Below are 25,524 nucleotides of genomic sequence, written 5' to 3' on the forward strand. Positions count from 1 at the left end.
TTATCCAATAAGACACCTTTTTTTGCTTTTGTTTCCTAATTAGAGAGGAAGACAAGAACATATTTGATTATTGCAGAGAAAACAACATTGACCGTGTATCCAAAGCCATACAATCAAAAAAAGTGGACGTGAATATGAAAGATGAAGAGGTATGGTGAAAAAGTAGCCCATTGATCCTCTGTTGGTTTCGTGTTTTAATTCACTACCCCAGACCTTTTTCTAAATTCCTAATTTAGAATTGTTATAAGACTGGTGCTAAATAGTTGGCGAAACATCTACTGGTTGAGACAGCAGTGTATTCCATTTGAAAACAAATAGCAATTCCATTCCAGTTTCATCTGAGATTTTAGTAGTATGGACTTAATAACAATAATGTCATATCAGTGCCAGGATGCTTCCTTCCTGCAGTATCTGGCAAATGCCAGCTGGAACTCAAAGTAAGAACTTAAGAGAGCCACACTGGTGCCCAGTAGCCCTTTCCCTTTCAGTACAATGAGCCTGGTTGAACAAAAGTAGGAAAAAAATGGCTTTTTTTGTTTGGAATTGGCCAGTGAGTGGTGTCTGCCAGTCCACGCAAGATAAACTAGTCTGGGCACATGTGATTCCATCCAAAGCTACACAGCCTTAGACCAGAAAGGCTGGAGAGTACTTAATATTGGAACTTGTCATTGTCTCTCTTTGATTAGCCAGACAGAAGGCAAACGTACAATTCTAGGTTTGTCAGCCTGACTAAAAGTGTGACCACTATCCACTGCTTTTCCTGTTTGCAAGCCCTTGAAGCAACAATCAGAGTCAAAGCAACATCCCAAAGCTAGGAAAGAACTAACTTGACCTTGACTAGTAATTTGACAACAGCATCAAGAAAGAAATGAGTATTGACATTATGAATTGGTCTTATTTTTCAGTACAGATATTTATTGTAAAAGCAAACACTTGAATAGACACACACTCCTGTTCAATTGGTCTGTAACTAATGATCTCCCATCTTTATCACATTGGTTTCAACCCTTATACACTGCCACCTAGCCCTGCTCCATAATACATACAGCTACCTTTACCCGTTGCTTTCCAGCGCATTGTGTTTTGGTGAACAGATGAAGTGCTTACGCATTCATAGACTGAGACGCCACAAATTCAGTTGGGTTCTCCTGTAGCTCTAAGCAGATTTCTGCCCTCTGAGCCATGACAGCCCCGGCTGGGGCTCTGAATGCTGATGGCAGGGCCTTTTATTATTAATCAGGAATTGATGTGAATTAATTTTTAGGGGGAAAGGGAGGGAGGGTAAAATCAGGTTTGGAATTTCACTTCATAGACTAAATGAACTGAGACTGTTCGCCATGTAGAGGCACTGTAACAACAGCACCACTGAGCTCCATCAGTCCTGCTAGTGACTACACGTTACAAAGTTAAACAGCCAGTGTATGTTGTAAGCCCAGAAATAGCAGAGCTGCTCTCACTAACTACAGTGTAGTTTAGTAACCAAAAAAATCACTTTTGAGATCTTGTAGTTTGAGCAGTCAGTGTATTACTGCTTCACACTAGTATTGTTTTATTTTTACCGCAGGGGCACTTTTCTATATAGCTCCCTGAAAGTTCCTCTTTGTGTTAAAATTTCCCATCCTTGTTCTCAACCAGAAGCTTATTTGAAAAGATCACAATTCCTTTAAAAGTTTGGTATAATTTTCTTGGGCCATTTCTGAGTTAGCACATTGTAAAAACTTTGGGCCTGACTGTCAGCCCCAAGGCTGCTCAAAGTTGTGGTGAGGGGTTGGGACAGCCCCTACCTACTGGAGGGCCCCAGCTTTGGCTGAAAGCCACCTATGCCCCATCTTCAGATGAAATGAGTATATCTCGGTTGCAGCTGAGGATGTAACCCAGAGTAGTTTTCTTGAAAGGAGATGCATCTTTCAGTGAGAAAAATGTTTTGAAATTACACAGCTCTTTGTGTATGGCAGTTAGTAAGCGTTATCTACTATTCATCATCAAGAGGCGTTTTCAACACCATATTATGAAATCCTTCTCTGAAGCCTTGTCTACGTTAGAGAATTTCACAGAAAACTTGCCACTGGTACAAACCCCAGGATAGACAAAACTGGCAGCTTCAGGCATTTTGACCTTCGTGTTGGTTACACATACAAATGCTTTGGCAGAGCATTATGAAGTTTGGTTAGCATCCATATACGCTGTGCTTGGTTCTAAATAGTACTATTAGTCCCTCATTTTCATGAATACCAAAATGTCACTATATTTTTAATGAGCCGAAAACCCCACTGCTATTTTTTTTAAAAACCACATTCCTTCTCCACAAGCAGGAGACTAATTTATTTTCTCTATCCTGCAGCTCAGCTGAAGTCTTTTAGAACAGAGTATCTGTTGAACCTTTGGTAGGCCAAAAGCGCATGCAGACATAATCTTATAATTTTATTAATCAGTTTAGTGTTATGGTGCAAATGTGTCCAGCCATGTCCAAAAGATACATCTCTTGTGTAGCTGAACCAACCTGATACTGTTGCTTTAAATGGATATACATTTTAAATGTTTCCAGTACTGTTGTAGCCATGTCAGTCTCAGGATTTGAGAGAGACAACTTCTGTTGGTGGAAGTAACATGCTTTCGAGCTTCACAGAGCCCTTCTTCAGGTCTGGGGAAGATAAGCTAGTCTCCTGGTTAACAGAAGTTGGTCCAATAAAAGTTATTACCTACCTTGTATCTCTCATACATTTAAAATGGGAGTGCAGATAAGCCCAGCTACTAAGTAATTTACTTGTTATGGAACAGAATTTGCTTATACAGTGCATAATTTTGTAATGAATCTGTGCACATCCTTTTCTTGTATGATAATGACTTTTCTGAGTTTTTAAACAGTTCACATTTTTCCCACATACTGTATTAATAATGTTTATAATTATATCCTCTCCATTTTGTGCAAATAATTCCTACCAATTTGGAAATACAAGATAAAAATCTAGTGGTACATACATAACGTGAGAAGTCGTACTTATTACAAGCAAAACTATTTCAGAATATGATGCTAGAAATGAATATATTTAAAAAAATCTGTGCTAACCACACCTACTAGAATAAACCATATAGAACTTGTCAATTTTAAATCTAATTACATACACAGTCTTCTCACCTAAAGAAAAGAATATGTTGTTCTTTCTCAGTTCTCCAACAAGAACACTGGCTAATAGTTCAGGTACAATAAACTTCAATTTGAATTAAGCAGAGTCCTAGAGGGTTATATAAAGTGTCTGATGACAATTATTATGTATAGGCTCCCATTCACTATTTCTAAATTGCCCAAAATTCAGCAGCTAAGGCTGTGTTGGTTTAAAAGAAATAGGCACAGACGGAAGCAACTGGGTCCTTGTATACAGGGTTGTATGCAAGGGGAAATAATAAAATAAAGGCTACAGTGTCACATTTTAGTTACTTTGTCACCTCAGAGTTCATGGCATATACTGATAGGAAAGAGATTTTGATGTCTTTTTAACAACAATACATTTCCAGCTTTATTTTGTTTTTATTTTATTTTAAAAGGCATTGAAATCTTCCTAGAATGTGTCCTGATCTTTTAATTTTATTTTATTTTTTTGTTTTTTGGAACTTGTGTCAAGGGCACACAGAACTTTGGGTAGAAACATCCTTTTTTTTTTTTATATTATTGTAGAAATCCAAGTAAGCAAATAAATGTTTCCTCTGCACTCGTGTTTAAGCGGGTGCAAAGCCTTTAACAAAGAGCATGTGCCTCATGCCACCATAAGCCTGGCTTCTGCACTGAGAGCAGTGTCAGTGTAGCCGTGCCTCTGTGAGATTTTTCCATGCAGGTTTGGAACCTTAAATGTAAAAGGATCATGTTCCAGCTCAACAACGTAAATAGCTCCATGGTATTTTTAGGAATGATGGGAAAAGAATGTGGTTTAAGAACTATTGCATCTTTCTTGACATATACACTTATTCCCCACTCCACCCCCTAACACACAAACACTCCGTTTTCAGGTCTATGAAAGCAATTAGATTCCAAATCAGTTTTACACTGAGACATCCATTCAGTTTAGCTATAGTACTCTTTCTTTCTCTCTGGATTCTCCTACGTGCTTCTACTGGGACTTGAAAAAAAAATATTTGAGAGGTAACCATCCTTACTTTGTGTTTGAACAACCTGTGATTCATGATGAAACAAAATTTATACGCTGTTGGCTTGAGAAACTGCTACAGAAGCTGGCAGTGGTAATCCAAGCGAGACATGGAAGATTTAAGAGGCAGGGTCAATACACTGAGGCTAAATTTATGCTTATTATTCAAGACTTGAGGGGCCGAGAAAACTGCATCCTCTCAAATAACTTCTGCAAGAACTGTGTATGCTCTGTTGTGCGGCTACAGCAAAAATAGGCATCTTAGATTTTGTTTCAATTTAATTAAAGGACAGCGCTACAGCATATACTTTCACATTCTAAATTACTCATGCCAATTTGAACACATCTGCGATTTAAGCGTTGCCCAATAAACATTGCTACCATAATGAAGTTGTGATGAAGGGGAGGGGAGTCTCCAAGAAATCCTCCTAGCATGTAGGGTGAACTTTGTAATGACTCTTATAAATTAACTACTATGCAGACTAGAAGATTTTACAGATTGCATAGCCCATATCCAAGATTCACCCATTGCCAAGTATTACCACCATTTACAACTGATTGGGCTATTGCTACGCTTTTTTTATGATAGGCAAAGTTGATAAATAGATTTTTCCTGATTCTTGAAGTGTTAGGTCCATTAACTGTTGTTGTTAATGTTTTAAACTTGATTTTTATGTCTCCAAATGCTCATAATTTTGAATTTGCTTTCTGGATAACACTTTAATTTGCAAATATCTTGGAAGTACTCTTTATTATGTAGGAACAGTGATTTGAGATTCCTTTGTAGATATTATCTGTCTTTGTAGCAATGATATGCTTCTGCAAACTACTCAGTAATTATTCTTTTATAGGTCCAAAAGTAAATTATTATATTTTAACAATTTACATTTATCCAGCATAATGCCGTAGTGCTTTACAGGCTGTATTTAGGGATTGTTTGCCTGCTACTGGAATGCAGCCATTTCTCAAGTGGAACATGGCAGTTTTTATAATAGCAACCAACTACAATGTAGAACAATGTAGGTCGCTAAGTGAAAAATATTCTGTCCATTTGGAATTGCAGAGGAAATATAGAAATAATATAATGACTGTGACATACCCAGTTTATAATCCAGACTGAGTAGATGTCACCCCTGCCCTCTAAACTGGGGTGTCTCTTACAATGTTTTGCTGCTGTGGCCTCCAGTCTGGACTGCTCACAAACAGCCTCCAGCATGTAAGTTACTCCCAGGTATGTCTCTGTGTGAGCTACAGCCAACCAGCCATATGTTGGCTCTTACCAGCCTGGGTTATACTGCAGAGTGACCCCACCACTCTCCCGGTCTTCGATTTTCTCCCAGAAGTGTATGTCCTGTACTGCCCAGCCCTCTCCTAGACAATACTAATTCATATAAAGTCGGTATTTCTTTATTAGAAATAATATGCACACACCTTGTTACAGCAATTGGAGTTCACAGACACTTTAAACACATTGGATTAGATCAAATCATAAAACAAGATTTATTATAAGTGAATACAAGTAATGAGACATAAAAGTCAGAAATGGTTACAAGAAAAATAAAGATAAAATGCCACTGATGCCTAATTTAATGAACAATGATAAATTCAAGCAAAGTTTTTCTTACCTCTTGCTCTCAGCAGTCTTACTGACCAAACTTCTTATGCCAGGACCCCTTCCCCAGTTTAATGGCTGCTTCCTTTGTCCCTTATGGTGCAGTGAATTGATGGACAGAAACAGAGGAGGGATTCTCTTTGGGTGTTTGTTCCATCCTTTTTATAGTGTCAGTCCCCATCTTGGAAAATATTTATTTCCAGATGAGATTCTGGACACACAAAGTCTATGGGAAGGGATATTCCCTAATGCTTTTCCTCAATTGTTTGAGGTTTCTTTGTCTACGTTTCCTGCTTGATGATTCTGTTTACTGCTTAAATGCGCATTAAGTAGAGCACATATTCCTTTGTTTAAGACAGACCTGTTTGCCAACTTCTGCTATGGTTTGGAACATGCATTAATAACATTGTACAGTTAAATCTTATTATTCCACATACAATGTTGCCACACACATTTTATCAGGATAATATTGACCAGCAAATTATGAGTTTTCAGATGATATTTCACAAGGCATACTTTGTATAAATATTATCACAATAGTGAGTAGGATGTGGACACAGAGGTACATTATGTCACAATTACCCAAAGTGAAACTGGCCCCAGGCTTTAAATCCATACTCTTGCAAAAAGCACAAGATTTTTAATGATTACAGATGATCAGTTGACTTCAGTTTCTTGTTTTTTTTTGTTTCAAAAGAAAGGATCTCCAGCAGCAGCTTCTTGGACGTTTGGTTTTGTAGTCATTCAGAACTGCTGAGTTTACTGGATTGCCAGGACTGCTGTTGAATTATGCTGAGTTTTCTTTTATGGTCTCATCCAAGCACAATACTGGCAAAATCACACTCTTCTTGTTTTGAAGATAAGACACGATCATAGACCAACATGATATACATGCAGATCTAGAACGTAAACATTGGTTTAAAAGATAGACAGCTATAGTGGCACAGGAGCCAGCAAACAGAGCTGTAAACGGAAGTTTGAGTGGGAGTTTGCAGGGAAGACTAAAAGAGGCAGGCAGAGGAACAGATAGGCTGGTGAAGAGAGTGTGTGGTGTTCTGGCAGTGTTTTGGTGCTTGTGGGGGGTTTACTTTGCTGTGGGTTGTGGTGTTTTGGTTTGTGTTTCCTGGACTAACAGTACTTAAGTGAGAAGACTATGACAGAGGCAGCAGTGGTGGTGACACAAGCAGTGGAAGACACAATGAAGATGACTGGATGTAGAAGCTGCGGTATGTACGTGGTTCTGGAGGGGGTACCTGAAAAGAGTTTCATCTGCATGAAGTGCTGCCTGATAGAGCTGATGGAAGAAAAGATCTGAGGATTGGAGATGCAGGTGGAAACTCTGGTTGAGTTTAGAAGGGGGTTCGAGCAGATGATGGAACAAAGACACGAGGAGGGTGAAGGGAAAAGCTCAGACTTGCAGATGGAAGCAGGACCGAAGAACTCTGAGGGAAGACTGCTTGGTGAAGACAGTGGACAGTGGAAGCATGTGACTAAGAGAATCAGGCAGAGGAAAAGATGGGCTAGTGAAGGAGAACTAGAGTGTAGGAACAGGTTTGCGGAGTTGGAAAATGAAGAAGGGGCACAGCAGGTGGTCACTGAAGGTGAGAGGGCAAGGAAGAAGGAAAGAGCAGTGAGTCCTATAGGAAGAGGGGAAGAGTCAATGGAAATAACACCAAATATGAGCTCCAGGAGGAAAAGGGATGGGTTGCAGAGGATTGAAAGGGTGAATAGGAATCAAGAGGACTTGCAGTCAGAGGGAACAGGGATAGACGGGAGAATCGCACCGTCATACAGAGAAGAATAGACAGGCCTGTAACCAGAGAACAGAAGGGTGTGCTTGTCTGCTGGGTGTGACAATACGGGATGTGGACCTGAGGCTGAAGAGTATCCTAACGGGAGCGGGAAAGAATCCACTGATTGTCCTTCATGTGGGAACAAATGATACAGCTATATTCTCGCTGGAACGAATCAAGGGAGACTATGCAAGGCTGGGGAAGACGCTTAAGGAATTTGAGGCTCAGGTGATCTTCAGTGGGATTCTGGCTCTTCCTAGAGAAGGGCAACAAAGGTGTGACAAGATTATGATGATCAACAGATGGCTCAGGCAGTGGTGCTATAAGGAGGGCTTTGGGATGTATGCCCACTGGGAGGCATTCATGGACACAGGACTGTTCTCTCAGGATGGACTTCACTTGAGTAGGGCATGAAATAGATTTCTAGGATGGAGGCTGGCACAACTGATTAAGAGAGCTTTTAAACTAGGAATTTGGGGGAGATGTCCAGGTAATCTCCCCACCAGATTTTAACACTGAGAGGGAAGAAAATGAAGTAAGAAAGGATATAGCCGTGGGTAGGAAAATGGACATAAGGAGAAAGGATAGTGTAGATACCAGTCTAATAGGTTGTACTTTCAGTAGAATGTCTGGGCCTAATCAGGTAAAGAATGTGAGTGAAGCCAAACATCAAAAATTAAAAGCAGCAGAGAATCCTGTGGCACCTTATAGACTAACAGACGTTTTGGAGCGTGAGCTTTCGTGGGTGAATACCCACTTCGTCAGACGCAGGTAGTGGAAATTGTGGAATAGTAGTCATGACTGGAGTACAGGTATTGAAGGTATGTGCTGTTTAGGAAAGACAGAAATAAAGGCAAAGGTGGTGAGTAGCATTGTATATCAATGATGAGGTAGACTGTAAAGAAATAAGAAGGGATGGAATGGATAAGACAGAGTCTGTCTGGGCAAAAATCACATTGGGAAGAAAGCTACTAGAGCCTCCCCTGGGATAGTGCTGGGGGTGTGCTATAGACCGCCACCGGGATCTGATTTGGATATGGATAGAGACCTTTTTAATGTTTTTAATGAAGTAAATACTAATGGGAATTGTGTGATCATGGGAGACTTTAACTTCCCAGATATAGACTGGAGGACAAGTGCTAGTATAATAATAGGGCTCAGATTTTCCTGGATGCGATAGCTGATGGATTCCTTCACCAAGTAGTTGCTGAACCAACAAGAGGGGATGCCATTTTAGATTTGGTTTTGGTGAGTAGTGAGGACCTCATAGAAGAAATGGTTGTAGGGGACAACCTTGGTTCGAGTGATCATGAGCTAATTCAGTTCAAACTAAATGGAAGGATAAACAAAAATAGATCTGTGACTAGGGTTTTTTGATTTCAAAAGGGCTAACTTTAAAAAATTAAGGAAATTAGTTAGGGAAGTGGATTGGACTGAGAAGAACTTGTGGATCTAAAGGTGGAGGAGGCCTGGAATTACTTCAAGTCAAAGTTGCAGAAACTATCAGAAGCCTGCATCCCAAGAAAGGGGAAAAAATTCATAGGCAGGAGTTGTAGACCAAGCTGGATGAGCAGGGCAGGTGTGAATATAGTGTTATATATATTATATATGCTAGCAAGCAGCAGAGTATAACAAGTAGTTCATCAGGAGGATGAGCCTTTCGAGCAGGTGATGGTGAAAAACCAAGGAGGAGAAACTGTGTTCTGTAATGGCAAGCCATTTAGGTCTTGTTTAGTCCAAGCTGATGGTATTCAAATGCGCTGAACTGAAGCTCGAGCAGTTTCTCTTGAAGTTGTTCCTGATAGTTTTTTTGCTGCAGGATGTCCACTTAAGGTCTCTCATAGTGTGGCCAGGGGTATGAATCTCTCCATACAGTTTTTGTAGTAGGCCTTCCTTCTATTTGTGTCCAGTGATCCTTTTCCGTTAGAGACTGTCCAGTTGGCGATTACATATCAGAGGGCATTGCTGGATGTGATGGCGTATTATTTACACTGGGACGGCGGGGAATGAGACCAGTCGTGGAGACTTGATCTGGTATGCCTGTATGGATGTCGCTGTAGATATGTGCGCAGAGTTGGCATCAAGTTTCGTGGCATTGGATTTGTTCTGAGCTGGAGGTTCTCTGTTCGTGTGCAGTTGCTGGTGAGAATCCGTTTCAGGTTGGCGTTCTGGGCAAGATTGGCCTGCCACCAACCTGTAAAGTGTAAGGATCGTTGTCCAGAGGTTGTAGATCCCTGATATGATGAGGTTTTAGACTGGGCGTATATGTGATGCCAGTGGAGTGCAGTGTTTCATGCTTGGTTTTCTTGCAGTAGGAGGCGTCTGGTACACGTCTGGCTCTGTTTATGATCTGTCCTAAGTTTCTCAGTGAGCGGCTTATGTAGTTGAGAGATCTTGTGGATATTTAGGTGCTGGTCTTTTGAGTGGGTTAGAAGTCAAGATGCGTATGTACCTTCAGGGCTTTGGCTGTGACAATGGATCCGTATGTCCCGGGTGAGCTTCCATCCGGACATAAGCAAGATCATGAAGGTAGCATACGGGCAGTAGGTTGCGATAGTAGGTGGTGTAAGGACCATCACTGATTGCACCGGTCGGTCTAAGAAAGCTGAACCTCCGGTCAGAGTGGGGCCAGGCTGAGGTGAATGTGGGTGAGTTGTTGAAAATCATGAGTGGATTTTCTAGAGTCTCCTTTCATGGGCCAGATGATGAAATTCATTCAAGTAGCATAGTACGAGAAGGGTGTGAACTGTGGATGAGAGCTGAGAGCGTTATGTTCATGTCCGCATAAAAATATGAATATTGTGGGCCATGCGCCCATAGGCAGTTCATGATCTGGAAGTATATATTGTCATAAATTGAATATAGTAGTGAAATAAAGGCAAACAGCTCACAACCAGATTGACGGTGGCATCATAGGTACTGTACCACAGCTATGTATCCATCTGTGTGTGGTGTCAGGAGCCTCTACAATCCATTGTGGCTAGGATGGTGTTCTGGAGATTGACCAATTTGTAGTTCTCTCAGAAAGTCAGTGGGTCACGGAGAAGCTGGAGTGCTGGGATAGCATCAGTAGAGAGTCCACATATCCGACAGTCCTCAGGAAGAGTGCCATATGCCCGAGGATGAGGCGTCCGATTTCCAGTTTTGACTTGGGAGATGAATAACCCTGTCGGGGCTCTAGGTATGCTATTGTCAGTGTTAGTTTATGGGAAAGCCGAGTAATGTGCCGTCTAGTGATATCTCAGTGGATCTGAGGGAATGGCCTGAGAATTTGGTATGGGAGATTGTCTGCGGCCCCTTTGGATAGTCAACCTGTTCTACGATGAAACAGACCTCTTTTATCAGCCCCTTGATGAATAAGGGTCAGGGTGTTATGAGGCTGTGGATGGCATCGTCTGCGCACTTAGGTTATGAGGCAACACGTTGTTTTCTACGATTCTGCCTGTTGCACGCGCAGAACTCTCTCTTTAGCCTAATTTTGGCAATTAACTGATCTTTGCTATTAGCGGTAAATATGCCCAATGGCCTATGATGGGATGTTAGATGGGGTGGGATCTGAGTTACTACAGAGAATTCTTTTCTGGGTGTCTGGCTGGTGAGTCTTGCCCACATGCTTAGGGTTTAGCTGATTGCCATATTTGGGGTCGGGATGGAATTTTTCTCCAGGGCAGATTGACAGAGGCCTTTGGGGTTTTTTGCCTTCCTCTATAGCGTGGGGCACGGGTCACTTGCGGGAGGATTCTCTGCACCTTGAAGTCTTTAAACCATGATTTGAGGATTTCAGTGGCTCAGATATAGGTTAGGGGTTTGTTACAGGAATGAGTGGGTGAGATTCTGTGGTCTGCGTTGTGCAGGAGGTCGAACTAGATGATCATAATGGTCCCTTCTGACCTTAAAGTCTATGATTCTATATTTTTGTACGGTAATTGCATGGTATTTACTGTGTAATGATGATGGTATCCCACTACAGTTAGATAATTACAGTTATGTTATATGTAAGAAGTAGGGCTGTCGAATCGCAGTTAACTCACATGATTAACTCAAAAAAAGTAATTGCGATTAAAAACGTTTATTGCTATTAGTTTTAATTGCACTGTTAAATAGTAGAATACTAGTTGAAATTTATTAAATATTTTAGTATGTTTTTCTATATTTTTACATCTATTGATTTCAATTGCAACACAGAATACAAAGTGTACAGTGCTCACTTTATATTATTTTGATTTACAAATATTTGCACTGTAACAATGATAAAAGAAATAGTATTTTTTAATTCACTTCGTACAAGTACTGTAGTGCAATCTCTTTATTGTGAAAGTGTAACTTACAAATATAGGGGGTTTTTGTTACATAACTGAACTCAAAAACAAAGCAATATGAAACTTTAGAGCCTACAAGTCCACTCAGTCCTACTTCTTGTTCAGCCAATCACTCAGAGAAACAAGTTTGTTTACATTTACAATAGATAATGGTGCCTGCTTCTTATTTACAATGTCACCTGAAAGTGAAAACTGGCATTCGCATGGCACTTTTGTAGCCAGGATTGCAAGGTATTTACATGCCAGATATATTAAACATTCATATGCCCCTTTATGCTTTGGCCACCATTCCAGAGAGCATGTTTCCATGCTGATAACACATTTTTTTAACAAGTTTCAATTACATTTGTGACTGAACACCTAGGGGGAGAATTGTATGTCTCCAGCTCTATTTTACCCACGTTCTGCCATATATTTCATGTTATAGCAATCTCGGATGATGACCCCGCACATGTTGTTCATTTTAAGAAAGCTTTCGCTGCAGATTTGACAAAACTCAAAGAAGGTACCAATGTGAGATTTCTTAAGATAGCTGCAGCACTCGACCCAAGGTTTAAGAATCTGAAGTGCCTTCCAAAATCTGAGAGAGATGAGGTCAAAAGACTTAAAAGAACAAAATTCTGATGCGGAAACTACAGAACCCGAACCACCAAAAAAGAAAATTAACCTTCTGCAGGTGACATCAGACTCAAATCATGAAAATGAACATGCATCAGTCCACACTGCTTCGGATCGTTAATAAGCAGAACCTGTCATCAGCATGGACGCATGTCCTCTGGGATGATGGTTGAAGCATGAAGGGACATGTGAATCTTTAGCACATCTGCTACGTAAATGTAAACAAACTGTCTGAGTGATTGGCTGAACAAGAAGAAGGACTGAGTGGACTTGTAGGTTCTGAAGTTTTACATTGTTATGTTTTTGAATGCAGGTATTTTTATACATAATTTTACCTTTGTAAGTTCAAATTTCATGATAAAGAGATTTTATTACAGTACTTATATTAGGTAAATTGTATTTTTTAATTTCTTTTTTTACAGTGCAAATATTTGTAATAAAAATAAAATTAGCACTGTACACTTCGTATTGTGGTGTAATTGAAATCAATATATTTGAAAACATAAAAAACATCGAAAAATATTTAAATAAATGGTATTCTATTATTTTTTAACAGATTGTTTAATTTTTTTAATGGCTTGACAGCCCTAATAACAAGTATTCATGAGAACTTTGCATCTTATAATAAAGTGTTTCTATCTTCTGGAATATATGTTTATAGCAGAGAGAAATTTGGATTATCCATCCAGTACAAATCCAACATCTAAAGTGTTAGTGGATCAAAGATTAACATAAGAATGGCCATACTGGGTCAGACCAAGGGTCCATCCAGCCCAGCATCCTGTGTGCCGACAGTGGCCAATGTCAGGTGCCCGAAAGGGAGTGAACCTAACAGGCAATGATCAAGTGATCTCTTTCCTGCCATCCATCTCCACCCTCTGACAAACAGAGGCTAGGGACACCATTCCTTACCCATCTTGGCTAATAGCCATTAATGGACTTAACCTCCATGAATTTATCTAGTTCTCTTTGAAATCCTGTTATAGTCCTAGCCTTCACAGCCTCCTCAGGCAAGGAGTTCCACAAGTTGACTGTGCGCTGTGTGAAGAACAACTTCCTTTTATTTGTTTTAAACCTGCTGCCCATTCATTTCATTTGGTGGCCCCTAGATTAATTTAAAATGCTTTGTCTGTCAGTATTTACTAATCTGTTAAATTCTACTCACCTCCTTTCAGTTTTTCACTGTAGTGTTGAGTGCAGGAACATTAATCACTAAATGATACTAATGTGAGTGTCAATGTAATCTGTGCTTCCATAGAAAGTAATTGTGAGAGAATTCATTCTAATTCAAGGTTAGTTAGTGTACCGTTAAAATAATGTGTTACAAAAGTTAATTACTTGTTGGGTCAAAAAGTGTGGTAAAAAGCTGAATGCCTAATGTCTGAGATCACATTTCCCAACTCAAAATAATGTTCTAAATCTGCCACCATATTGAAAACTATCCAACATGGAAAGTGAGAGAGATTTAGTCACTGGTATCTTCCTATCCCCCTTCTACTAGTAAATTTTTGGCACAGTGTCCAGGAAAACTGGCACACAGCTCCTATAAATAGATAAGGGAGTTGCTCACTTTGTTCCCCCCTGCAGTGTTTGAAGATATATGTCAAGGGATAACCCTGTTTTGGTTTTGAAGGACCACAAGTGTGTTGGGTGGTACATTAGAAAAAGCAAGTTGTGAAAATGTCACAAAGCAGCATTATGATATCTTGCTTTACCTCAGCATGAGTTTAAAAGATCCTTCTGCAGGAGTATCACACACCCTATTCAATCTGGAGAAATTAATTTAAACTACCTGTTAACATAAACAGCTATAAAGTGTACACATTAAGCTGGAAGTAAGTGATAGCCAGGGTAGAACAACTGCCATCTAAAAATATCATCTACTTTTTATTTTATTTAAATGAAGATATAAAAGATGTCAATTTATAACATCCTCTGTAGTTAAGAAATGTTTTAGAGCCTTTTAATGAATAGCTCTGTTATTGCTTTGGGTGGATTTGGATTCTGTTCGTGTGAGTAACAAGATAACTGTTCCCAAGCTCAGTGGGCAGTGTGGCTATTGCAGCTAACAACACATGCAACCGTAGCAGAAGAACTGTGTTTTGGTATCCAAATGTAAGCGTTCTAAACATCATAATAATAAGCGCTTACAGCCTGGGCAGTCCTGTGTTGAGATGATTCTCCGAGATGAGCCTAAACCAAGACTCTGAAATGAAATACTCCAGATTTTGCAGCTATTCTTTCTACCTCTACATGGCAAACCAAAACTATGTATGTGGACACCCTCAAGCTTTGGTGAGGTTCAGATACAGATCAGGACTTCATGGCATAGGCTCATCTTCAGTTGGGTAGTTTGGGATGAGCAAAGGGTGATGAAATTCCTCCTAACTTACGCATGCATCTGTGTCCTTTCTAGGGCAGAATACTTAGGACATCTGCACAGCCCAGTTTTCTATCCGCCTCCCTTTCAGCATCTAGTGCTTGATTACTTGAAGCAGGTTCTCACAAGTAGAGAGATGAGTCAATTGTTGCACAAAAGACAAAGCAAGGAAAACTTTTTAAGACTTCTAAATTGCCGAGTGCTTTCTCTTTCAGATCATGTTGTTTTTCAACTAGACCCTCCTTTAATTGAGTGACTTAATTGGGTGATCCTGGAAAGAGTTTGAATGTGAGAGAAGGGGAGAAAAAGGCTTTCGTGAAGTGCTCCTTTGACTTAATTCCATCTTTTGCCCTAGATATTTGCTTAATTCCAATTAAAACTGGCATAAAGCAGAGATTTGAGTTTAATATGGAAAAAACATTCCATTCTCTGAACATGACAACCTGCCCTGCCCGTAGCAATGTGTTAAGCTGCATGTCAGTCAGTCCTCAAAAGAGTGCTGAGCTACTTATTTCCCATGTCCTTGACAAATAGTGGATCTGGACTTCCACTAGTGATTGCCACCCACCTTAGTGGAGGGGGAGTCATTACAAATTTTTTTCTGGGGGTGCGCCCAGTGACTTCAGATGCAGAAACGTGTGGGGAAGGGAGAGGGAGAATTGTAGAGTTGATAAAAGATTCAAATAAATAAATTTTTCCTGATCTGATGACACCTGTTGCCCAGATTATAGTGACTTAGGCTGAGAGTTGCAAAGCAAACAGGGGATTTGGACGCCTCGGTCCCATTACTTTTAATAGGAACAGGGGGTTCAGATGCCTTAGGCAGCTTTAAAAATCTTAGCCTTAGAGAGACTCTGTTCCTGTTAAAGTCACTGGTGCAGTTAAACCCTAAAACTGTCTAGAAGGCAGACCACATTCTGGTCTCTTGCTTTCTTCATTCTCCCTTACACTGTTCTTGACCTGAATTGGGGTTTTGGGTGCAGAGCAGTGCAGAATCAGGCCTTGTGTTGCCCTTCTAACAGATGACTGATGCTCCTGACCTTGCTGTGTAAACATACAAGTGAGAATAAATGGCACATTATAGGCCATTCTGATTGTGCCTGTTTTATTGTTCAATTTTTAGTTGTTTGTGATATCCAGGGTTCCAGCTGTAGGACTTTGAGTCTCTTTACAATAGCTTCTGCTGACTTCATTCTTTTTCTTTTGGATATTTCTAGGGCAGGGCTTTGCTTCACTGGGCATGTGATCGAGGACACAAGGAGCTGGTCTCGGTACTGCTACAGCATGCGGCCAATATTAACAGCCAGGTAAGGAAGGATGGAAAACTTGCTTTTCAATGGTACATGATGTTGTATCTTTACCAAACACATCGTACTTTGTCCCATCAGGATTCCAAAGCAAATTCTTTCAGAATATTGAATATGGAGGAGACCACCTAAAGCGATACATGTGAGAAGAATATACCTATTAAAACCAGATTTCCATACAACCAAATACAAAACCACAGTGAACCTTTTCAGTTGCAAGATGAAATTTCTTCCTGCAATAGTATCTTTCACTTGTTGGTCATCAGTTCAAATGTGACCTGGGTAGGCGAAACCAGAGAGATTTCCTATTACTAGATGTTTGGTGGCTTAGGTAGAATTAATTGGTAGGCTCTGTCCAGTTCCTTAATATGCTATAGTTTCAGCAGAGCATCTGAAGACTGGAAGGTGAACTAAAGAAAATTCCACTGCAGGAAGAAACCTGTTTGCCAAAGAGTAGAACACAATAGAACATTCATTTATTAGAAGGTACATTTCTTAAACAAAGCATTCTAAATGGTGCTTCAGATTATGTTGTTTGAAATTTGACATTTGTTACAGTTGGATCTCACTTTATAATGTAGATTGTATTTATAATCCTGTTGTAATTAGAGTTGAACCTTGTGATCATGTTCAGAAATAATTGTCAAACATGGTTCTTCCAGAACCACGATTGATAGTTGTTTTCCAATATGGTTGCTGCTTGCATCATTTCCCTATCTAGTTTGTGTGTGCGCGTGTGTGTATTTTGAGAACTGTGCTAGTCCAGTATCCCAATAAGAGCTTTGGAAATACTTCACATATGTCACAGTAGTACAATAGGCTCTCCTGTAGGTTTCTTGACTCAGCAGTAACATTGTGGTGGAAGTAACTAAGTTAAGCTTTAAATATGTTTAAACACTGTTTAAGATATTGTTACAAGCCCTACTATGGCCAGGCCATGAAAAGGTACATATTAAGAGAACTAGCTTGGTTCCATTGAAATCTGTGGGACGGTTTAGGCAGGGACCTGTGGTTCTTTGAGCATAAGATTCCTAGGTTTCTGTTATGCAGACTATTTGAGGATTTTTTTCAAAGGACCTTTGTGCACCTTTAAAAAAAAAAGGTAGATTTGTGGAGGAGTAATTATACTGAATCATACTGGAGTTATGTCCATGATTTCCCTTGCTCTAAGATGAGACTGGACACAACACCTAATACTCTAATTATGTGTGATGTATTTGTCTGTGAACGTTTGGAAATAGCATGATCTTGAGACCAGGAGAACTGGGATTACACGTTTTGTCTTTGTATTTTACCCTGTGACCCCAGGGGGTGTCTGCTGCTCAGGGACGGCTCCAGGTTTTTTGCCGCCCCAAGCAGCATGGGGGAAAACAAAAGGTAAAGCTTCAATCGGCGCACTTCGGGAGCAGCTCAGCCACCCCACTTACTTCTTCAGCAGCAATTCGGCAGTGGGTCCTTCGCTCCAAGACGGACTGAGGGACCCATTGCTGAATTGCCACAGAAGACTCGGACATGCTGCTCCTTTCCATTGTCTGCCCCAAGCGCCTGGAGCCGGCCCTGATGCTGTTTGAAGTTCTGGAATAATAGTCCCTGAAAATTCATCTTTCTGATGTTGTATCTCACATCTTAGTGCACCAAGAGTGTCTTTAGCTGTAAAAGTACGACTTGGGGACGATTTCCGTAGCTGAAGAAAATAATCTGTATTTTCTATGTACCATCATTTTCTATTAACTTTTTTCCCCTTTTTTTAATGTGTTGCACATTTTTTCTAACCAAATTATTTTTGTCTAGTAACAAAAATTTAATAATAACTATAGAAATAAAATCATTCTTAGATTTTTTTTTTTTCTCCAAGGTAATAAAGGAAACCTTTTTTTTAAAGGTCTTATTTTGCACATAGATGTATTCTCAGAGAAGGCAGACAATTCTTAGATTTATTTTATTTTCTCTCTCTCTTCAACCTTCTATAAATGGTGATAACATTATCAGGATCTCATGGCCCAGTGTTTACTTTTTATCTGGAACTTTTCCTTAAACAAAGTACGTCTAAAACCCAGGATTATGGGGAATTCTTTGGAAGAGCAACCAAAGAGCGAGGAAAAAAAATATGCTTCCATATATGTCATAAACATTGAAGCACATGCTTGTATATATTACCAAATGCACTATCAGTTAATGTGTGGGTTGTAAAGAATTGGGGGTTAAGTATAAGGGAATCTCTAGTGACTTGCATTAGTGGAGCTATTATTTTAACATGCTGTGCTAACCCTGGAAGTTCACATTCCAGACTACACATAGCTCTCAGTCTACCAGGTTCCAGTCTAGGGGACAGGCTCTGTAGAAACCTTCTACCCTACATGCCTTGAGATATCTTCCTATTTCATTCATACATGCAACAGTGTTAAATGCAGGCAGCATAAGACACAAGATCTAGGAGCATGAGAGCAACAGCAACAGACAGTAAAGGGGGAAGCTTATATGATAGATTTTTTTTTTCCTTTTTGTTTTTTGTCTGCAGTGTTTTTCATACCTTTCTAGGATATTAGAAATTAATACCCCCCCCCCGCCTCAGCTGCTCCTGTGCTTTTTCATTCGTCAGACACTGTATGTTTTTTTCCCTCCTATGTTTCTTATGTAGCACCAGCATTATAGTATAGTGGTTAGAGCATAGGGGGATGTTCACTGGACCCCTTAGTTTTACTGGTTCTAACATTAATTAGCTGGGTGACCTGGAGCCGGGCCTCCCCTTTTCCTTTGTTTTTGTTTTTTTTAAATGTGAACAGTAGCTATCTTTGTAAAGCACTTTGAGATCTCTGGGTGCTATATAAGTGTAAATAATTGTTTGATTATTTTATTACATACACTGATGTATTTGAAGCAGGTAGGTGGGGTGAGACTCCATGGTGTCATTTGGTCCTGCAGTATGCACAAAGCTCCTGGAGTGCAGTAGTAGATTAACTGTCCTTTTTAAACAATGTTGCTATGGGTTTAAAGAGGCAGTTCATTGCTGGCCACTGAAAGCTTGCATCCATTGAGTTCTTTGATTGTCCATAATTAGCTTTAATAGTATGTTTGAAAAGAGGCAGTAAGTGATTGACATGGGGGGGTGCAGAAACACAACAGACTTTGCTGCTATATGTTGAAAAGGGACGTTTATGTAATCGAATTACCTAAATCCTCAGAGCCAAAGGCCATTTCTAAGTGGGTGGTTGGGTGGTGTTTTGGAACTGTGCTGGAAACACCTGGAACCCAGAGATCTTTCCAAAGGCAGCCTCCTAGTGATGAGACATTCAGTTTAGAAAAATCTGTATTTATTGAACAGTGAAATAAAGGAAAGGGGATCCTGTTCTTAACATAGCAGTTGGCCTTTGTTATGCAGGATGTCAGCCTAAGATCATAATGTTCTCTTCTTGCCTTAAAATATATGAATGAATGAATCTGTTGATGAACGAATAAATGTTGATGTTTTTCATCCATCTGTGAGTAAAGTGGAACATTCTATTTCTATTGAAACAGTCATGGCTTTTTCTCTTTGTAGGGTATTGTTGCTTGTAGAACGTATGCGTTCTAGAACAGAGCTCTCAACATGGGGGTTGTAAACAGGTTTCAAGAGATTATAACCACCTTGCTCTTCCCATATCCCTAATGGAAGGGGGGTCTTGGGGAGGTCCTAGTATGGAAAATAAAGTCTCTTGGAGTGGAAAAGTTGAGAACCACTCTTTTAGAGAATATCTTGTCTTGTCTTGTAAAAGTAAGGAAAATGGAGATTTTGTACATGTGAAGCATCTGTGCCGGAGGTCAGACCTGACTCTTTTATATGGGGCGATGTTGTTTTAAAGCATATAGGTTTTACTCCTGTTCAGTTTCAAGAAAGGCTGGGTGAACTCTGATCTAATAAGCAGCCAAATGATAGAGAGCATGACAAACAGCTTTTTCATGATGGTAACATAAATGCAATAAGAGCATTGGGGTTTTGCTGTTCAGCTGATATATTTCTGTACTGGGCAAACACTAGCTATATTGAGTTCTGAAAAGTAGTATGTGTGTATGCTGTCACATGGAAATCATAGGTTGTAGACTCACTTAGGTTAGTGGGAGGAAGCAAGATGAAGATCAGGCATGAACTGTTAACACAGCAGAAATTCTGTACTTTTATCTAAAACTCCATTAGAGGATGGGTTGAATCTCATTGCATGAGTTCAGGTAACATCGAGTTGGGTAAAATTATCCCATACCAGAATCCAGGCTTTTGAGAAGCTCTGCTTCTTACAGTGTTCCGTTCTAAACTGGTTCCTAATCTGAGCTGCTGACTAGGAGGCTTTATGTGCCTTTATCTGCCAGCTTTATGTCCTTCTCTTTGACTTCATCATCCCATCATTTTCTCCGTAGGGATGTTTGTGTGTTGGAACTATTAACCACTCTGTTCTCTTAGCTTTCTCTAGTCGGCAGGAAGTTAGGGGACAGCAGCACTATCCACCCATGAAAACCAGGACACACCAAAACAGATTACCATACAAATCCAACATTAACTCAGTTTTTCAGGTTCTCCATTCAATTCAATGTAAAACAGCAATACCATGTTTTGCCACCGTGTGATGGTGTGAGAGGCTGAAAGTCGTCGGCATGCCTGCATCCATTCTTGGAACACTAGAGAAGTGTTCTTATAAGGGAAAAAGTACATTGGTTTCTCTGTAATGTAATAGGAGGGAGAAGGGAGGGAATCAGCTCTGTAGAATGCACCATGTAGCTGATTTCTTTTTATCTGGGCATTTATACTGTGGAATTTGAGGCAGCATGTAGGCCTTCAGGGAAAGGTTTAACACATTCAGAATAACCTTCTGGGCTTATTCTTTGGTGTTCACTCCCCTTGAGCTTCCGCCTCCTCACTAGTAGAGTGGATTGCTCTTTCATGAACCCAGAATAGTTAAGACAGAAGTTGTCTTTCAGTTCTATCCCATGTAACTTATGCTCAGAACTATCCAGAACGTACATTCCTCTGCTGAAATCTTCCATCTTTGTCCTGTGCCCAAAGATTAACTTTAATTTTATGTAGAAAAGTTTGAGTAAAATCCTTTGGTTGTTTTTGAGTCTGGCCAAGTGTAAAATAAAGTCACATCTTTCCTATTTAATAAATAAATAAAATCTGGCTACGCTTTCAGGAAGGAGTACAGCAAAGCTGACTGGTTTGGAATTTGAAACTTGTTATGGATATTGTCTTTTGTTCTGCCATAATTCTGGTAAACTTTGCAGTATTTGCACATACTTTCTCTTAGCTTTTCTTTTTTTTTTTTTTTTTTTTAAAGTATTACCATTTGAAAATAGCAGTGTTCTAAGTAAAATATTGATGCCCACTTAAAGAAAGCACTGTCCACAAATGCACCTTGCACATTTCAAAATGTTTTGCAGACTTGAAATTTTGCACCTTTAAAACTACTGAACAGATTTGCTTCACAACTGACTTTTTGGTGGATCCAATTCATTCCTAAAATTAAGCCATCTATGAAGAAAACCAGTTATTTTAATTTTAAAGTTAAAAACAAATTCCATTACAGATATATACTAGGTCATAAGTGGAAATAAGTACTTAACTGTCATTACTAACTGACACTAGCTGACCTTGGCCTGATTGGTTTTTGTTTAGTCCAGGAAAATGCAGACTACACTAGGAATTGGTTGGTCTTTGCTCACAAAAGTGGCTATTGGTTATAGAACTGATGACTTTTTTTTTAAAAGAGCAGGAAAATTACTGTAATAACCTACATCCATGTGACATATGAAGGTAGCAGAAGTCAGTACTTAGAAATCAGTAAATGTAAAAATTAAGGGTGAGTGCATAGCCATAACTCTGCTCTTTGCATTATAATGCGTTCCTTAATTATATTGATCCTAGTTTATTTTAGGTCTTGTCTACATGAGGAAATTGAGCAGAATAGCTCCACTAGTGGGCACTTTGTTGAGTGCACTAATTATTCCAGAATAAAGTGACTTTTTTATTCCAGAACAGTGTCCACATTGGGAGCTATTCTGAAACTGCTATTTTGGTCAGTTTCCCTGTGTAGACATGCCCCAAGATACACACTTAAATCACTGGTTGTAGATAAAATTGTACTTCTTGAGAAACAGGATGTGATCATGATTCAAGACTGTATTGTATCTGTGTGTGCCCAATAGAGCAGAGGTAAAGTTGTGCTCAACTCTTTTTTTTCATTTCCGGATATTTGAGTGTGTAACTGCAATCCTAATGTTGCGTTAACCTAACCCTTTGTATATAATAACTTGAATTGTAAATCTGCCATACTTCTAGGGTGAATATACCTGGCAAATCTTCTATCATTGCCTTGTGTTCCTTTATAAAAAAGAGTGTTTGTTTTTCTACAAGGGATAGTTTCATTCTGTTGCTAATATTGTTTAGAATATCAGTGAAAGGTGCCCTAGGTCTTTTCTCCCTGTGGTGATGATGTATAGCATGTCTTGTTAATGATGCTGTTCACAGATAGGTAATAAAGATGCAAGTAAAATGTTCAGTTCTGAGAAAATCATTTATATTCCTAGTTTTTAGTTTCTGCCTTGATGGAAATATCACTGAAGGTTCAATAGTCAGATCTTTTGTAAAAGATCACAGCTTTTGTTCTTCCTTCACATGCTTCTCCACATCTCTGCCAGAACTGAGAGACTCCTCTTGTCCCTGCCACCCCTTTAATTGGATAGAGGCATGGATAAAGGATGATGACAAATACGATTTCTCCTCCCTATTCCACCAGTATGGAATGCTGAGTATGCTGCTTCAGTAGTGTTTCAGATTCTTCCCAGTTTAGCATCAGGAAATCAGTACTGAGATAGAACCTAGGTCTCCTCTATGGCATTTCAGAGCGCTGCCGCTAGCCAGCATGATTGCCTAAGATCACACCTGTTAAATGTTATCATTTGCAGCAGGTAAAAAACCAGCCATTCCCTTTGAGTTTTGTCTATCTTGTGGTAGCACTCATACACGGAATTTTTTGCTTTGAAAGACTTCTTAGAATAGCCAACAAGAGCAGCGTGGCGAGCGTACCTCCTGCCTCTCTCTCCCAATCCCATGTTGGGGCAGTACACTTCAGACGGACCATGGGGCTTGTTTGATTAGCAAAAAGAAAAGCTTTCTAGCTACCCTGTCATAGCCCTTGCCACCTTCCTTTAACAGACAGGAGCTTCCTCTTTTCTATCAATTTGGATGCTAACGTGCTTTTGACTCAGAGGGCTTCCAGATACCAGGACACAAAGTAGCTATTCCCTTGTAATACCTTCTTGCACGTACTTATTGAAAAAATTCTTTTCAAATGGAGACAATACAAACATAATAAATGGCAGAGAAGGTTCATCTCCCTCATGACTCAATCCTTCTCAAATAACATTATTATTGACTGGCCTATTGGTTGCCAAAAAGGAAAATCAATTTTAGTAGAAGTAGTTGCCTGGCCGCAGATCATGGTACTAACCCAGCACAGACAGAGTGATTTTATCAACTATCTGAAGACTAATTTCCACTATTAGCCAGAAATGAAGGAGAAATTATGGATATGTCAAAAAATGCTTGGTATTTTTTCTGTTCTGTTTTCCACTTGTATTGCATGGCTCTCAAAATGTTTTTGTGACTCTTTTTTTCACCCCACCCCCTATCTTTAGATTGTATAATAGTGAGGTGCATATGCTGCTTGCAGTTCAAACCCTGTAGCAGCCCATATACGTATAGGTGACACCAATGTAGATTTTGCATTAAGGGATGCATTTCTTCCCCTAACTCCTCATTGACTGTAGTGTGCCTTATCTTCCCATGCACTTGAGGACATCAAGGAAGTTTGGAGGAGATTGGTTTGTACACCTGGAACCTTCAGATTAAGGGTCAGAGACACTATGGCTGTGTGTCTACACTAGGATTCTGTGAGAATATCCAGCCATTGACCACACCAGTGTAGCCCCATCAGTGGGGAGTGCTACTTTAGGGCTGGTCTACACTATGGGGGAAAATCGATCTTAGATACGCAACTTCAGCTACGTAAATAATGTAGCTGAAGTCGAAGTATTTAAGATCGAATTACTCACCGTCCTCACGGCGCAGGATCGATGTCCGCGGCTCCCCCTGTCAATTCTGCAACTCCGTTCGAGTTGGTGGAGTTCCGGAATCGATATAAGCGCGTTCAGGGATCGATATATCGCGTCTAGATGAGACGCGATATATCGATCCCCGAGCAATCGATGACTACCCGCCAATACGGCGGGTAGCGAAGACATAGCCATAGATACTACATCAGGAGTCTAACTACTGTGGCATTTAACCCCACAAGTCCAAGTGACACAGTGGTAAAAATGTCTGAGCCTTGTTTATACTCTTGCTCATATCGTTGCTATCTGGTGTAGATTTCCCAAAAAGCATAGTGTAGACAAGACAGAAAGTTCACTTTGCTATGATTGTCAGCTATTATGAGGGTCTGCAACTGTGCCTGCAGCCTTCAGCAGGAGAAAGAGGTTTTTAATACTGCAGCGTTTACCAATATCATGGCAGGATGGTGCAAATGATTGAAGAAACTAAGGGTGGGGGAAAGGGAAAGCTAAGAGTAGGCATGCCAGTACCAATAATGAGAGCAACCTTTACCTGTAAAATTATTATCCAAGACAGCTTCCTTCTTCTCCCTTCCTCCTCTCTCTGTACCACCCAAGTAAGCTCTGATGAGCAGCTCTCAGAAGGCTCTGCAGGCTTATATTCCTGCACTCTTGACATTGTTGCCGATGGATGTGAAATCCATAAGCCAAAAGAAAGGAAAGATCTGCTTAGTGACAGAGGGTAGCTTTCAACATTAAAGCATTGACTTGGTGCCAGTCACACAGTTATTAGAAGTGGCACAGCTCCATGCCTCTCCTGCAGATCTCTGTGGAATGTAGGTTGGCAGCAGATTGAATGCTAAGTGGTCACCACTCAGCAGATGCTGTTTTTAACTACTGGGAGAAAAATGCCTTGCAGCAGAACCATTTATAAAACATTTACAGGTTTCTGCTAGAACTTCAAATTTGACTCAGCGATTCACCTTAGTTCATTCTTCAGCTTCTGAATATGCCTTGAGCAGCATCTGTCGATTGTTTGGGTAGAGAGCTCTTCCTTCCAAAAGTGCTGGTTCTTCTTCGAGTGCTTGCTCATATCCATTCTAGTAGGTGTATGCGCCGCGCGTGCACGTTCGTCGGAGAACTTTTACCCTAGCAACTCCAGCAGGCCGGCAGGTCGCCCCCTAGAGTGGCGCCGCCATGGCGGGTGATATATACCCCTGCCGGCCCGCCCGCTCCTCAGTTCCTTCTTACCGGCTACTCCGACAGTGGGGAAGGAGGGC

At 40.2% G+C, this 25,524-nt stretch overlaps 1 protein-coding gene across 5 annotated transcripts in view; it reads left to right on the plus strand.

The window, feature by feature from the left end:
• Positions 1 to 25,524, plus strand: part of ACBD6 (acyl-CoA binding domain containing 6) — a 161,258-nt gene that overhangs the window by 60,664 nt on the left and 75,070 nt on the right. For 3 of the 5 annotated variants that reach the window (XM_032796183.2, XM_075067896.1, XM_032796182.2), the window contains exons 5-6: positions 44 to 149; positions 16,079 to 16,168. In XM_032796183.2, the coding sequence (XP_032652074.1) occupies positions 44 to 149; positions 16,079 to 16,168 (196 nt within the window). Of the gene's footprint in view, positions 1 to 43; positions 150 to 16,078; positions 16,169 to 16,249; positions 16,325 to 20,710; positions 21,344 to 25,524 lie in introns of those variants that run through there. The other 2 variants (XM_032796184.2, XM_032796185.2) reach the window with 2 other exon arrangements.

The sequence above is a fragment of the Chelonoidis abingdonii genome, chromosome 7 (genome assembly GCF_003597395.2).
Source record: "Chelonoidis abingdonii isolate Lonesome George chromosome 7, CheloAbing_2.0, whole genome shotgun sequence".
In the NCBI taxonomy this organism is placed as follows: domain Eukaryota; kingdom Metazoa; phylum Chordata; order Testudines; family Testudinidae; genus Chelonoidis; species Chelonoidis abingdonii.